The 16,485-nt window shown below is 44.5% G+C and overlaps 1 protein-coding gene across 1 annotated transcript in view; it reads left to right on the forward strand.

Annotated features, from left to right (window-relative positions):
• The first annotated feature begins 10,805 nt into the window (after nt 1-10,805).
• LOC134204951 (QRFP-like peptide receptor) overlaps nt 10,806-16,485 on the forward strand; it is a 207,522-nt gene continuing 201,842 nt past the window's right edge. Inside the window, exon 1 of the mRNA XM_062679765.1 lies at nt 10,806-11,252. Coding sequence (XP_062535749.1) covers nt 11,166-11,252 — 87 coding nt within the window. The 5' untranslated portion in view covers nt 10,806-11,165. The remainder of the gene's footprint in view (nt 11,253-16,485) is intronic.

Here is a 16,485-nt window from a genome sequence, read left to right on the forward strand (position 1 = left end):
CTGGTGATTGGATGCAAAAATTGTTCCGGCGCGACCGAATCGGCTTTCCCCAAAACCACACATTTTTACATGAATTTGTTTATGTTTTATTTTCAAATATGATAAAAATCGATGGAAATAAATATATTTGTCCCTGATTAGGGATACTTGATTCGATTTTATTTTAAATCATTTATTTTTGATTTCTATGCCATAACCTCAATCTTTTGTTTATACTTAATGTGGATTTTTTACCCATTTTATATAAAAATATCAAGTATAAAAAATACCCATTCAATTAAGTTTAGTGAGCTTACTCATTAATGAGTAAATGCGATTTACCCATTAAATGAGTTATGCCGCTTTTCTTTAAAATGGGTTCGAAAATACCCATTAATGGGTACTCCCAAGCTTCCGTGTAATGGGTTTCTATGTTTCTTTGTGAAGTTTTTTCTTCCGTGTAAGCTGTGTATTCTATGCTGTCAGTGTGCCGGTTTCGAATAAATTGTGTCTTGGGAGAACATAACCTAGAAAATCGATAGCTTATTTGTTACGAAATAATGATGTCTCATAACTCTTTGAATATTTACTATTTTTTGAGAAGTGCCATCATTATGAAACTCAATAGTGAACAAGAAGAAAACATTCCCCATCGAATGCAACTTGTTGTAGCAAAATCGATTCAGGTTTAGTACTAGAAAAATTAGCTAATGTTTCAATGTGCACACACATACGCACACACACACACACGGACACACACACGGACAGACAGACATTTGCTCAGTTTGTCGAGCTGAATCGAATGGTATATAATACTATGGATCTACAAGCGCTCTATAAAAAGTACGTTTTGGGAGTGAAATGAAAGCCTTTCTGGTACAACTTTGTTGTACGAGAAAGGCAAAAAAGGCAAACGAACCCACGCTTCCGAGCTTTTTAAAAGTAGCCTTTCGGGCCTCTTAAAACGAGACTTCCGGGCCTCTTGAAAGAAGGCCTCCTAGCCTTTATTAAAGAGCTTTCTGAGCCGTTTGGAACGAACCTCTCAAATTTATTGAAAGGAGCCTTTTGAGCTATTTGGAAAAAAGCCTCATAAAGGAACTTTCCGAATCATCGGGAAAAAGGCTTCCAGGCCTCTTAAAACGAGGCTATCGAGTGTCTTGAAAAGAGCCTCTTGAAAGCAGGCTTCCAATCCTCTTCAATGGCGGCTTTCATGCCACTTAAAAAGATGCTTCCTTTGCATCTTGAAATAACGTTTCTGAGCGCTTTTGAAAGTACGCTACCAAGCCTCTTGAAAATAGAATTCCGAGGTTTTCGAAGGGAGACTTCCAAGCCTCTTGAAAGGAGGCTCCCAGGCCTCTTGAAAGTAGGCTTCCAGGCCTCTTGAAAGGAGGCTTCCAGGCCTCTTGAAAGGAGGCTTCCAGGCCTCTTGAAAGGAGGCTTCCAGGCCTCTTGAAAGGAGGCTTCCAGGCCTCTTGAAAGGAGGCTTCCAGGCCTCTTGAAAGGAGGCTTCCAGGCCTCTTGAAAGGAGGCTTCCAGGCCTCTTGAAAGGAGGCTTCCAGGCCTCTTGAAAGGAGGCTTCCAGGCCTCTTGAAAGGAGGCTTCCAGGCCTCTTGAAAGGAGGCTTCCAGGCCTCTTGAAAGGAGGCTTCCAGGCCTCTTGAAAGGAGGCTTCCAGGCCTCTTGAAAGGAGGCTTCCAGGCCTCTTGAAAGGAGGCTTCCAGGCCTCTGGAAAGGAGGCTTCCAGGCCTCTTGAAGGAGGCTTCCAGGCCTCTTGAAAGGAGGCTTCCAGGCCTCTTGAAAGGAGGCTTCCAGGCCTCTTGAAAGGAGGCTTCCAGGCCTCTTGAAGGAGGCTTCCAGGCCTCTTGAAAGGAGGCTTCCAGGCCTCTTGAAAGGAGGCTTCCAGGCCTCTTGAAGAGGCTTCCAGGCCCCTTGAAAGGAGGCTTCCAGGCCTCTTGAAAGGAGGCTTCCAGGCCTCTTGAAGGAGGCTTCCAGGCCTCTTGAAAGGAGGCTTCCAGGCCTCTTGAAAGGAGGCTTCCAGGCCTCTTGAAAGGAGGCTTCCAGGCCTCTTGAAAGGAGGCTTCCAGGCCTCTTGAAAGGAGGCTTCCAGGCCTCTTGAAAGGAGGCTTCCAGGCCTCTTGAAAGGAGGCTTCCAGGCCTCTTGAAAGGAGGCTTCCAGGCCTCTTGAAAGGAGGCTTCCAGGCCTCTTGAAAGGAGGCTTCCAGGCCTCTTGAAAGGAGGCTTCCAGGCCTCTTGAAAGGAGGCTTCCAGGCCTCTTGAAAGGAGGCTTCCAGGCCTCTTGAAAGGAGGCTTCCAGGCCTCTTGAAAGGAGGCTTCCAGGCCTCTTAAAGGAGGCTTCCAGGCCTCTTGAAAGGAGGCTTCCAGGCCTCTTGAAAGGAGGCTTCCAGGCCTCTTGAAAGGAGGCTTCCAGGCCTCTTGAAAGGAGGCTTCCAGGCCTCTTGAAAGGAGGCTTCCAGGCCTCTTGAAAGGAGGCTTCCGAGCCTCTTGAAGGGAAGCTTCCAGACCTCTTGCAAGTAGGCTTCCAGACCTCTTGCAAGTAGGCTTCCAGACCTCTTGAAAGGAGGCTTCCGGGCCTCTTGAAAGGAGGCTTCCGGCCTATTGAAAGTAGGCTTCCAGGCCTTTCGAAAGTAGGCTTCCAGGCCTCTTGAAAGGAGGCTTCCAGGCCTCTTGAAAGGAGGCTTCCAGGCCTCTTGAAAGGAGGCTTCCAGGCCTCTTGAAAGGAGGCTTCCAGGCCTCTTGAAAGGAGGCTTCCAGGCCTCTTGAAAGGAGGCTTCCAGGCCTCTTGAAAGGAGGCTTCCAGGCCTCTTGAAGGAGGCTTCCAGGCCTCTTGAAAGGGGGCCTCCAGGCCTCTTGAAAGAAGGCTTCCAGGCCTCTTGAAAGGAGGCTTCCAGGCCTCTTGAAAGGAGGCTTCCAGGCCTCTTGAAAGGAGGCTTCCGAGCCTCTTGAAGGGAAGCTTCCAGACCTCTTGCAAGTAGGCTTCCAGACCTCTTGCAAGTAGGCTTCCAGACCTCTTGAAAGGAGGCTTCCGGGCCTCTTGAAAGGAGGCTTCCGGCCTATTGAAAGTAGGCTTCCAGGCCTTTCGAAAGTAGGCTTCCAGGCCTCTTGAAAGGAGGCTTCCGGGCCTCTTGAAAGGAGGCTTCCAGGCCTCTTGAAAGGAGGCTTCCAGGCCTCTTGAAAGGAGGCTTCCAGGCCTCTTGAAAGGAGGCTTCCAGGCCTCTTGAAAGGAGGCTTCCAGGCCTCTTGAAAGGAGGCCGGGCCTCTTGAAAGGAGGCTTCCAGGCCTCTTGAAAGGAGGCTTCCAGGCCTCTTGAAAGGAGGCTTCCAGGCCTCTTGAAAGGAGGCTTCCAGGCCTCTTGAAAGGAGGCTTCCAGGCCTCTTGAAAGGAGGCTTCCAGGCCTCTTGAAAGGAGGCTTCCAGGCCTCTTGAAAGGAGGCTTCCAGGCCTCTTGAAAGGAGGCTTCCAGGCCTCTTGAAAGGAGGCTTCCAGGCCTCTTGAAAGGGGGCATCCAGGGCCCTCGGAGGGAGGCTTCCAGGCCTCTTGAAAGGAGGCTTCCAGGCCTCTTGAAAGGAGGCTTCCAGGCCTCTTGAAAGGAGGCTTCCAGGCCTCTTGAAAGGAGGCTTCCAGGCCTCTTGAAAGGAGGCTTCCAGGCCTCTTGAAGGAGGCTTCCAGGCCTCTTGAAAGGGGGCTTCCAGGCCTCCTGAAAGGAGGCTTCCAGGCCTCTTGAAAGGAGGCTTCCAGGCCTCTTGAAAGGAGGCTTCCAGGCCTCTTGAAAGGAGGCTTCCAGGCCTCTTGAAAGGAGGCTTCCAGGCCTCTTGAAAGGAGGCTTCCAGGCCTCTTGAAAGGAGGCTTCCAGGCCTCTTGAAAGGAGGCTTCCAGGCCTCTTGAAAGGAGGCTTCCAGGCCTCTTGAAAGGAGGCTTCCAGGCCTCTTGAAAGGAGGCTTCCAGGCCTCTTGAAAGGAGGCTTCCAGGCCTCTTGAAAGGAGGCTTCCAGGCCTCTTGAAAGGAGGCTTCCGGGCCTCTTGAAGGGAAGCTTCCAGACCTCTTGCAAGTAGGCTTCCAGACCTCTTGCAAGTAGGCTTCCAGACCTCTTGAAAGGAGGCTTCCGGGCCTCTTGAAAGGAGGCTTCCGGCCTATTGAAAGTAGGCTTCCAGGCCTTTCGAAAGTAGGCTTCCAGGCCTCTTGAAAGGAGGCTTCCGGGCCTCTTGAAAGGAGGCTTCCAGGCCTCTTGAAAGGAGGCTTCCAGGCCTCTTGAAAGGAGGCTTCCAGGCCTCTTGAAAGGAGGCTTCCAGGCCTCTTGAAAGGAGGCTTCCAGGCCTCTTGAAAGGAGGCTTCCAGGCCTCTTGAAGGAGGCTTCCAGGCCTCTTGAAAGGAGGCTTCCAGGCCTCTTGAAAGGAGGCTTCCAGGCCTCTTGAAAGGAGGCTTCCAGGCCTCTTGAAAGGAGGCTTCCAGGCCTCTTGAAAGGAGGCTTCCAGGCCTCTTGAAAGGAGGCTTCCAGGCCTCTTGAAAGGAGGCTTCCAGGCCTCTTGAAAGGAGGCTTCCAGGCCTCTTGAAAGGAGGCTTCCAGGCCTCTTGAAAGGAGGCTTCCAGGCCTCTTGAAAGGAGGCTTCCAGGCCTCTTGAAAGGAGGCTTCCAGGCCTCTTGAAAGGAGGCTTCCAGGCCTCTTGAAAGGAGGCTTCCAGGCCTCTTGAAAGGAGGCTTCCAGGCCTCTTGAAAGGAGGCTTCCAGGCCTCTTGAAAGGAGGCTTCCAGGCCTCTTGAAGGAGGCCTCCCGGCCCCCTTAAAGGAGGCTTCCAGGCCTCTTGAAAGGAGGCTTCCAGGCCTCTTGAAAGGAGGCTTCCAGGCCTCTTGAAAGGAGGCTTCCAGGCCTCTTGAAAGGAGGCTTCCAGGCCTCTTGAAAGGAGGCTTCCAGGCCTCTTGAAAGGAGGCTTCCAGGCCTCTTGAAAGGAGGCTTCCAGGCCTCTTGCAAGGAGGCTTCCAGGCCTCTTGAAAGGAGGCTTCCAGGCCTCTTGAAAGGAGGCTTCCAGGCCTCTTGAAAGGAGGCTTCCAGGCCTCTTGAAAGGAGGCTTCCAGGCCTCTTGAAAGGAGGCTTCCAGGCCTCTTGAAAGGAGGCTTCCAGGCCTCTCTAAAGGAGGCTTCCAGGCCTCTTGAAAGGAGGCTTCCAGGCCTCTTGAAAGGAGGCTTCCAGGCCTCTTGACAGGAGGCTTCCAGGCCTCTTGAAAGGAGGCTTCCAGGCCTCTTGACAGGAGGCTTCCAGGCCTCTTGAAAGGAGGCTTCCAGGCCTCTTGAAAGGAGGCTTCCAGGCCTCTTGAAAGGAGGTTTCCAGGCCTCTTGAAAGGAGGCTTCCAGGCCTCTTGAAAGGAGGCTTCCAGGCCTCTTGAAAGGAGGCTTCCAGGCCTCTTGAAAGGAGGCTTCCAGGCCTCTTGAAAGGAGGCTTCCAGGCCTCTTGAAAGGAGGCTTCTAGGCCTCTTGAAAGGAGGCTTCCAGGCCTCTTGAAAGGAGGCTTCCAGGCCTCTTGAAAGGAGGCTTCCAGGCCTCTTGAAAGGAGGCTTCCAGGCCTCTTGAAAGGAGGCTTCCAGGCCTCTTGAAAGGAGGCTTCCAGGCCTCTTGAAAGGAGGCTTCCAGGCCTCTTAAAAGGAGGCTTCCAGGCCTATTGAAAGGAGGCTTCCAGACCACTTGAAAGGAGGCTTCCAGGCGTATTGAAAGGAGGCTTCTAGGCATCTTGAAAAGGCTTCTAGGCCTCTTGAAAGGAGGCTTCTAGGCCTCTTGAAAGGAGGCTTCTAGGCCTCTTGAAAGGAGGCTTCTAGGCCTCTTGAAAAGGCTTCTAGGCCTCTTGAAAAGGCTTCTAGGCCTCTTGAAAGGATGCTTCTAGGCCTCTAGAAAGGAGGCTTCTAGGCCTCTTGAAAGGAGGTTACCAGGCCTCCATACAACTTCAAAAGTGGGGTCGCGAGTTCTTTGATATTGTTTTTGGCTCCCGTTTTTAAAAGACAGATCAGTAGTCAAAGATCATTGTCAATAATAACGAAGAAGTTGAGCTCACATTTAGGTGTCGAAATGGCTCTGGCCGTTTTTTAACTACATACCCAAAAAACAAATCTAACAATTTTTGTATCAAATCTTGACAAATACAATTCAACATTCTGAAACTTTTCCAAAGAAGACATTATGTCTTCGGGGTATTGGTTTCGCGAAAAAAAAAAGATTTCTCACTGTTAGCTACACTAGAAGTGGGCAATCTCGATCAATTTTTTCCCTGCATGGACCAGCATTAAACCAGATTAATCGATTTATTCTGGCCGATTTTTAATTGAATCGATTTTTTAGCAGCTAAAATCATTAGTCTTACATTTCAATAACTTCTTCAATCAATGAAAAAGTAGCATAAATTACATTAAATGTTACCAAAGCTGTTTGCAAGAATTGATCAATACCGGGAATTGTTCAACTCTTCGACATTTCGCCTAATGTAGTGCTACGGGCGTTGCCATCTGGATGTGCACCTTACGTAAAGCACAGGTACTGGCAGAAACTCATTTACCGCACACATCCAATAGTAATTCTTAGTTTACAGTATACCACAGCATACCACCCCAAATGTTGAAACCGAAGTTTACAAGACTGTAAAGGAAAGCAAAGTCTACGGACGTAAAAATAAATAATTCTAGGTCGCTTTGACACTTCGACCAAAATACCGATATAGAAGAATTCCATACCATGATTGTAAACTCCACGGAGTATAAATAGGAATAGTTTGGACCTAGAGGGAGAAACCCTATTACGGCACATCCGTGGAAAGGGCCGATACTGCTGACTGCCTTGGGTTGAATCTCGACAGCAAGCTTGTCTTTCGGCAAAAGGTTGACAAGACGGTTACGAAGCACCCTTTGATCATCCAACGTCTTTGTCCATGAAAAATAAGCTTGCTGTCTACAAGTAAATACGGCATGTTGGTTATGGAGAGCTGCACCAAAACCCACCATCTTAAATTGTAACGGGTACAACACAAATTCATGCGGATGATCATGAAAACCCCACCCATGGTTAGAAAATCTGAGGTTCATCGTCTGGCTGAGATGAAAACACTCGACGAACGCTTTGAGGTGTCGAAGGAGAAATAGGTATATGGTCCGGTGCTAAACCTCAGAGCAACCCATGATTCGGGATTTGTTCCCACGTTAGGTTATTAAATTTTGTAAATAGTAGTATTGGTTTAGGATTAGTTAAGTTATCAAATTTTAAATTAACAGAGCCTTATTAAGGCCAATTTTTATTGTAGAATATTCTAAACAAGAACAATAACCAAAATGCAACGTTGGGATACTAAAGATACCAAACACTTAAAATGTAAACGAAATGTAAAACACAAAAAAAAACAAAATGAATTGAAGTAAAAAGGCCAAGAAAGCGTCGTACCAGCCGAATTGTGCTGGGACTCCCGAATGTGTCCGGAGGGGTGCTGCAGGGTCGACAAAATAGTCTTGAGAGGTTCGGATGTTGTTTGGACCAAGATATAGGGTACGCACGTGAAGCAGAATTGAAATTGAAATGCTGGGAGATGTAAGTCTTATTGCCCGAGATGCCTGAAAAGCCACCTGAAAGAGTTAGTAAGAAATGAAAAATGAGAAGCATGAAATTTAATGTGAGCATTGAAGAAGTGGAAGTGAAAAGCAATTGTGAAAAGTGATATGTGAGAAATAAGATGTGCGAAGTGGGAAAGGAAACGCGTGATATTAAACGTGGAAAACAAGAAGAGAAATTTCTAGAATTGAGATGTGAATATCGAGAAGTGAGAAATAAGAAGTTAGAAGTGATGAGGAAGTCGAATAATAAAAATAATGAGAATGAAAAGCAAGAAGTACGACACTAGATCTGAACAGTAAGAAATGAGATATGAGAGGTGAGAAGCAAAAAATGGAATGTGAGCATATAGAATAGAGCAGTGAGAAATGAGAAACAAGATTTGAAAAAGGAAGAAAAGTGAGAATTAAGAAGGCGATCAAGGTGATCATATTGCATTGGGTTCTCATCTGATTCCGATGAGGGCAGACGCTATATCAGTCCGAGTTCAGCGTCCGAGAAGCGATCATAGAGAATTGAACGCTCGACTGGGTCTGATGATAGCAAACGCAGTTATTCAATTTGAGTACAGTGGCTGCCCCGAGGTTATCGTATTGGATTGAGTGCTCATCTGAGAAACATGAGAGGTGACGCATTATCAGTTTGAGTACAATATAATCTGAGTTTTCTTATTGAATTGAGGGCAGACCTTAGTTACTTTTCTTCTTTTCAAGGAAAGTAACAAAAAAATAGTTATCGTAAGAATGATGAACGTTCAAAATAAAGATCTTCAGGAAGAAATTTAAGAAAAAAGTCGTCGACTAAGCGCAACCCACCTCAGCTGCAGGTCTTCTTCTTCTTCTTCTTCGTTGGCATTACATCCCCCACTGGGACATTGCCGCCTCACAGCTTAGTGTTTATTAAGCACTTCCACAGTTATTAACTGCGAGGTTTCTAAGCCAAGTTACCATTTCTGCATTCGTATATCATGAGGCTAACACGATGATACTTTTATGCCCAGGGAAGTCGAGACAATTTCCAATCCGAAAATTGTCTAGACCGGCACCGGGAATCGAACCCAGCCACCCTCAGCATGATCTTGCTTTGTAGCCGCGCATCTTACCGCACGGCTAAGGAGGGCCCCAAGGTCTACTGCTGAGTTAAATTTGCACATCTTGTTAAACTGTGTTTATTCTAGTCATTAGTTTAACGGAAATACCATTCAAGCGAAACTGAAATTATCATATACCTAATTGAACAAGCACACTTCACTTGTTTTGTTTTACTATTCACTTAATTAGTCGCTTTCTTCAATTCGAAGCTCACCATCGTTGGAACTAAAGTGGGTGATGACAAAATCCATACCAAGCTGAAAGCTTGGTATTATTACCGCCCCCTTTTGTTGCTGGGCGCACCCGTATGTTGTGTTTTCAGTTTTTACACCCACTGAAGTTCAACATGTCTTCCCCTTGTGCCCTTTCTGATGTAATACATTTTGAATTTTCAAAACCATTACCGTTACTAACAAATGTTTTTTGCCTTTCTCGTGTTTTATCTTTGACTTCACTCAAGGTTAAGTAATGTTAACCCACCACTAAACAACATAAGAAACATTACCATAACATAAATAGCAAAGCTGAATAACAAAAATACTTTAAAAATACTGAATAACGGGGCCTTCCTTAGCTGTGCGGTATGATGCGTGGCTATAAAGCAAAACCATGCTGAAGGTAGCTGGGTTCAATTCCTGGACCGGTCTAGAAAATTTTCGTGTTGGAAATTTTCTCGCCTCTCTGGGCATCGCATTAGCCTCATGATATTTGTATGCAAAACATGGTAACTGGGCTTAGAAACCTCGCAGTTAACAACTGTGCAAGTACTTAATGATGACTAAGCTACGGCAATGTCCTAGTGGCGGATGTAATGCCAATAAGAAGAAGTAATACGTTGTAAAATGTTCAATTTACTAATTCAAGAGAATTGACATTAGAAACGTCAGGTGACCTACTATTTTTTATAACTGCATGGCACTACCAGGATTCTGAGGCCCAGTCATCCTTCAGAAAGTTAATAAACCCTATCACTTAACAAGCGTCAGCGTAAAGGAAAATCAATCAACGATCGAATTTCGTTCACATTGAGAGGCATGATGTCTATCGAACAAATTGAAACTCAAGTGCTCAATTGATTACCAATTTTTTTTTTGCACCACTTGGTTTCACGTTATTTGATACGCGTTCAATCATTCTTCGCAAATAATCCCATTTATTTATAGAAAAGCACAACCAGCTCCAAATGACGACTAGGAAACAGAAAAGCTGATACAGATTTTTTTTCACTCTTCTATCGTTACAGAAAATTGAAGACATTGCGGCGGATAATATTTGTTCTACAAGTTACACAGCAGCCAACAATCGGGAAATCTGTTTTAATAAACGACCAATTAGAACTTTATCTACCAGTAAGTGAGCACCATCATCGGAGTGAACGTTGCAATATGTGTTATCAGTGAGCAGAAGGATGTGGGGGATTAGTTGGTGGTAATCGTTTTTGGGGGGATGGTGGATTATCAAAAGTAACCGGATCACTCCGCCTTCCGATGTTTGTGACACGGACGAAAGATGATTGTGTTCTGCTCTTGACGGATTCCTCAGCTTTGATGAAGAATTAAATTTCTGTGAAGTGATGAATAACCGATTCTACTGATTTGTTTTCGCAGTAATGGCAAGATATGTGGAAATGCTTCGATACTGGGATTTAATCGCGTGTCGTTAAAAAGATTCGTCCAATTAATGCTAAATTAGAAAATTATTTGAAATGTTACTGTTGATGAATGTAAAATATTTTAAATAGTGGACATCTGAGAGAAGATTCAGAAAATAATTGCCTTTTTAATTTGAAACCTGAATAGAATAGTAAAGCTTTTAAACGACCTTGATTATTTCTTTTTATATTCATCAGAATTACAACAGTTGGATAAGGCAAACATCTTTTTACATGGGAGGAAGAAATATTCGAATGTTTTTCATGTGCCTACATAGTTGTGCCAAGCAAATGTTTGAATGATACTTATATGAAGCTTCTACGTTTGAAGGAAATGATAATTTATGAAAGTGCTCACAAAGTGTATAGAATGTGCCCTCCTTTCACTTAAAACAGATCAGTGCTTTATTACGAACCGTGTACAATGTCCCATTAGAGTGTGCTTCCGCTTCGCCAGGACAGCTGGAATTGGTAGCCTGTGATAGGTCCGGTCATCGGTGGTGGGGGCACACGACGGACCACCGTCTCCACCACTTCATGCAGTGCTTTCACCGGATGTCCTGGCGAACGCAACAATAGCAGAAGCAACAACGACGACCGAACGGCTATTAGACGCACTCAGCGAAACCATAGGCACGCTCTTCGTAGCTGTAACTGCCAACGATTCTTCCGGTACTGGCACCAACCAGCTGGGTCGCAACGGAAGTTCCGCGTTTGATAACGGTGGCGGCGGTGCGGGAAGCTCTTTCAGTCGATTCGTTCTGAATGCCACCGATCAGGTGTTCGAAAATGAGTTCATTGACGACAGCTTCAACGGCAGCTTCAACGGTAGCTACAACGAGTCGTACAGCGAGATGCCACAGATCCCAGAGTACATCCGAGCCACGTCGATGGTGTTTTGTATCATCATCATGTGCTTGGGTGTCATCGGTAATATTATGGTGAGCGAAAATCAATGATTGTACCTTTTACTGCCGTGATCTGAAAAAGTGACGTATACTCCATTTTCCGAAAATGGTAGTAGTACTCTTCGAGCTCTTCACAGAAAAAAAAATGGAAAACATGCATGTTTTAATTTGGCGCTTACGTCACTTTCTCAAATTACGGCAAATTTAGTGATAGTAGAATAATATATCCTACCTTTGCATATGATAGTTTGATGGTACGATAAAAGCTTTGTTCATCATTGTGTTACTATTGTCTCAACAATTCCTTCCAGGTTGTAGTAAAACCTATTTTCTAATTAATTACATTCTATTGAACTTGAAGTCTATCGAAAAAATGGAATAGTGTGGTGATGCTTACAAGATTTAATACTTTAATTCGAACTAGGTCCTATAATTAGTTGCACAAAAGATAAACTTTTTTTTATTATTTGTTGAATAGATATTCAACTTGTAATATTCCAAAAGAGTAATAAAACCAGAAAAGTAATTGGGTTCAACCGCTATTGGAATAAATTCATTCAAATATTGATCTCGGCATATACAACATTGATTACTCATTTAAGAAGTATTCCAAGTAACCAATAAGCTCTACAATTCGCCGAATCGCCATATAGGGCCAATATACGACTGTTCAAAAACAAAGCATTAAACTTGTCATAAGACGAGTTTGGTCAATCCCATCTAATTCCACCACTTAATTGTACCTTGACAGATACTTATTTCGACCTCAACAGTAAGGTCGTCCTCAGTGTCTCGTACTTGACTCGACTCAAGTACTCGACGTCAAGTCGAGTCAAGTAAGAGACACTGAGGACGACCTTACTGTTGAGGTCGAAATACGTATCTGCCAAGGTACAATTAAGTGGTGGAATTAAATGGGATTGTACAAACTCATCTTATGACAAATGAAGACATTCCATTTAAAAGCTCAAAATAATTTTCTTAATAAAAACATAAAAGTAATATGTACTATATGGCCGATTTGGCGAACTGTAGTTCTTATTGATTATTTGGGATTTATTCACAAAGTATGCCATTTAAATCAAGAAAAACGATATAAAAAAACTGACGCCTATACCACATCGAATCTGTGTCAAAAGATCGAAGGTCAGAAGGTCGAAGGACAAAATGTCGAAAGGACAAAAGGCCGAAAGAAGAAAAAGAAGAAGGTCGAAGGTCAAAAGGTTGAAAGGACAAAAGATCCAAGAGACAAAAGGATGTAAGAAAAAAAGTTGAATAGACATTGATTGTAGGTTTCATTCTAATAACCATATGCTGTTCGTACGAGTTATGCATTTTATTTGAAACAGACGCTATTCTTTAGAGTTTACTCAACACATTTTTGTTTTCGCTCGAAACCTTTTTTTTGTCTTTCTGACCGATCTGAACTTATTGAGGGATTTCTAATTCGCGATTTCATCATTTTTAAGAATTTTGTTTTTCTAGCCTAGAACTTATGTTTAACCAGATTTGAACAAGCATAGAAATTTATATTATCCAGCTTTTTACGCATCAGTGTCATAATGCTTTGAATCACCCCTTTTGACATATGCTGTGTCCACTATAATTTTTATAAATGGATCTTAGCAATCTGTGACTAGTTAAAATTTTCAATGAAAATATTACAACTGTCATAATTTTGTTCAAAATTCGAACGTGTCCCAGAAAATGGTTTGATCTTTCAATCAATTGTTCCATTAAAACATATTTTCAATTCTTCTACTCATTTTAGGTGTACATAAAAATAAACTTGGCATGTTTCTGAAGTAAAAATCATAATGTTTTCTCACGTTTTTCAATCATTGGTCATCTCGGCAACAATTTCAATAATATAACACCATCACATTCTATTGCTGCTACAGTGAACGTTCGCTAATTGTTTTTTTTTCTAGTTGGGGTGCTTTTTAGTTGGGGGTTCGCTAATTGGCGCGAAACCCAATTAAAAAGCAGCTAAACGTCAGAATGTGATGTCAAAAACGCGTTGACGTTTTGTTTCCGTGTTTGGCGGGATCGATATTTTCTGGCGCGTAAAATTTTCCATTCCATTGTAAACAACATTGACGCTTGTCAAACCGCCCCAATTAGCGAACGGCATTCGCTAGTTGGGGTGAGGTCGTGTCCCAATTAGCGAACGATCACTGTACATAATTTGTACAACGTTATTTATTTTGTTCTTTCATTGTGTGAACTCACAGGATGACTGCATATTTTGTAACAATTATATTTACATTTGATTTGTTGATAATCGATTGGTAATCAATATTAATAGCAAGTTTGCGAAGATCATTCTATTGCCGGAACATAATTTATTGAACTAGTGCAGATGCACTCATTTTATTGAACAATTACACAAGAAAAATGGGTTATTAGGTATTAATTGATAGCCATATTAAATAAGATTAACCAAGGATAATGTCACATGGGGATACTAATCACGCATGCACAGAAGAAGCATGGCTCATCACATGATTCGTGATTCTAAGAATACTAAAACTTCACATTTCACATCCTGATCAAACAGAGAAAAATCCGAGGTCTCATAATAGTGTATTGGCCAATGCGAAACAATCTGGACCTTTATTTGTCTAGTGCTTGCGACAATTGATTACATAACCCAAAAGCAACTTAAACTCATTCCACCATCGAGCCAACCGTGCAGGTTGACGGTTTTCATCTGTTGAAGTGGTCATTCAAACGAGCCGGTGGAACAGATAGTACAATGTTCCGTTCTTGCTTTCTCGTATTTCCTCGCAGTTTCCTTTCTCGGATTTCCTAAATGCAGTTTCCAGATTGCAACCTTCGTATTCTATATTCAGTTCTGCAATTGCTCTAGAAATAATGAAATTAGTTTCATATTTAAAACCATACGAAATACAAATCTATCCTCGAAAACTTGAACTCGATTTTCATAACATGTTTTGGTGGAAGTAAACATGACAGATCTTCAGACTCTGATTCATGGCTACTGTGATACTCTCCGTATAATAGCGAATAATAAACCCGGTTAAATATAGTTTAACTTACAAATTAAAATCAATTCCGTTTATTCCAGTTCTCGATATCTTTCTTCTCTACTCAGTTCCCTTCTAATAATAAACAGTTCGTTACAGGCCCGTATTCAGGTAATGACCTTTAGGCATAAGCAATCAGGTCCGTACTTAGGTACCACATCTCCCCCTTTTTCGATAATGGAATTTTAAGATACATAGTCTGCAAATCTGCAAGGTTTCTTTGTTACACGTCGCTGTCGTGATGTAGAAACAGGATTTGGTTCAGCAGCGCAGTTCGCCTCCAGATCAAATCCTTGAAATTCAGGTTCTGAATTGGAAAACTGGGGGACCTGCTCAGGAAGCTGATTATCATCGACGTCGTTGTCTGCAGCAACTGTGGGAATCGTTTCCGTTGACACTGCCGCACCATCTGACACCTTTTTCAGGTGAGAAACATTCCTATCGTACGATTTACCAGTCACTGGATCCTCGATAGTCACACGCGGTCCTGAGCGCTGCGTAACAACATACTCTTTCGGGTTGAACGTTGTTGTCAATTTGTTCCCCGGCAAAAGGTTCTGCATAAGCACTGTGTCGCCTGTTGATAGGGAAGATTTCCTGGCATGGCGTCGTTGGTCTTCTGCCTGCTTGCCCTTATCCTTCAGTACTCGATCTCGGTCACGAACGTCGTTCCTGGCAGGTGTCGTCTCGATATCCTCCAGAGCGGGTATTTTTGATCGGATCGTTCTCCCATGCATCAACTCCGTTGGAGTCTTCCCAGTGATTGAGTGCGGCGTGGTGTAGTACATTAGCAGATAGTCACGGAGATCACGCCGCCAGTCTCGACCTAGGGCATGACTGATCTGTAAGCGCTTCAACAGGGAGCGATTTTGGTGCTCTACCAGGCCATTTTCCTGTGGCCAGTAAGGGGTTGAGTGCCAGAGCCAGGTCCAGCAAACGTGGTCGCAAACAATCTGGAACAACCAGTTTATTTCCCCTGACTACCAGATCCCCCACAAACCCCAATTCGGTCTTGAAAGGAACATACGGTTTAACTCGTTCATCATTCCAGTTTCCGGTGCGCAAACACTGCCTTTTATTTATTTATCATCAGACTAAGGCCGGAGTGGCCTGTGCTGCACATAAAAGACTTCTCCATTCAGCTCGGTTCAAGGCTGCACTTCGCCAACCACGTAGTCTGCGGAGGGTCCGCAAGTCGTCCTCCACCTGATCGATCCACCTTGCCCGCTGTGCACCTCGCCTTCTTGTTCCCGTCGGATCGTTGTCGAGAACCATTTTCACCGGATTACTGTCCGACATTCTGGCTACGTGCCCGGCCCACCGCAGTCTTCCGATTTTTGCGGTGTGAACGATGGATGGTTCTCCCAACAGCTGATGCAACTCGTGGTTCATTCGCCTCCTCCACGTACCGTCCGCCATCTGCACCCCACCATAGATGGTACGCAACACTTTCCTTTCGAAAACTCCCAGTGCGCGTTGGTCCTCCACGAGCATCGTCCAGGTCTCGTGTCCGTAGAGAACTACCGGTCTTATAAGCGTTTTGTAGATAGTCAGTTTGGTACGGCGGCGAACTCTATTCGATCGGAGCGTCTTGCGGAGTCCAAAGTACGTACGATTTCCAGCCACTATGCGTCTCCGAATTTCTCTGCTGGTATCGTTATCGGCGGTCACCAGTGAGCCCAAGTACACGAATTCTTCAACCACCTCGATTTCGTCACCACCGATAGAAACTCGTGGTGGGTGGCTCACATTGACCTCTCTTGAGCCTCTTCCTATCATGTACTTCGTCTTCGACGTGTTGATGACTAGTCCAATCCGTTTAGCTTCGCTTTTCAGTCTGATGTAGGCTTCCTCCATCCTCTCAAAGTTACGTGCCATGATATCAATGTCGTCGGCGAAGCCAAATAACTGGACGGACTTCGTGAAAATCGTACCACTCGTGTCAATCCCTGCCCTTCGTATTACTCCAAAGCGATGTTGAATAGCAGACACGAAAGACCATCACCTTGCCGTAACCCTCTACGGGTTTCGAAGGGACTCGAGAATGCCCCTGAAACTCGAACTACGCACATCACCCGATCCATCATCGCCTTGATCAACCGTATCAGTTTATCCGGAAATCCGTTTTCGTGCATTAGCTGCCATAGCTGGTCCCGATCGATTGTATCATATGCGGCTTTGAAGTCGATAAATAGATGATGTGTGGGCACGTTGTA

The sequence above is a fragment of the Armigeres subalbatus genome, chromosome 1 (assembly GCF_024139115.2).
Source record: "Armigeres subalbatus isolate Guangzhou_Male chromosome 1, GZ_Asu_2, whole genome shotgun sequence".
In the NCBI taxonomy this organism is placed as follows: domain Eukaryota; kingdom Metazoa; phylum Arthropoda; class Insecta; order Diptera; family Culicidae; genus Armigeres; species Armigeres subalbatus.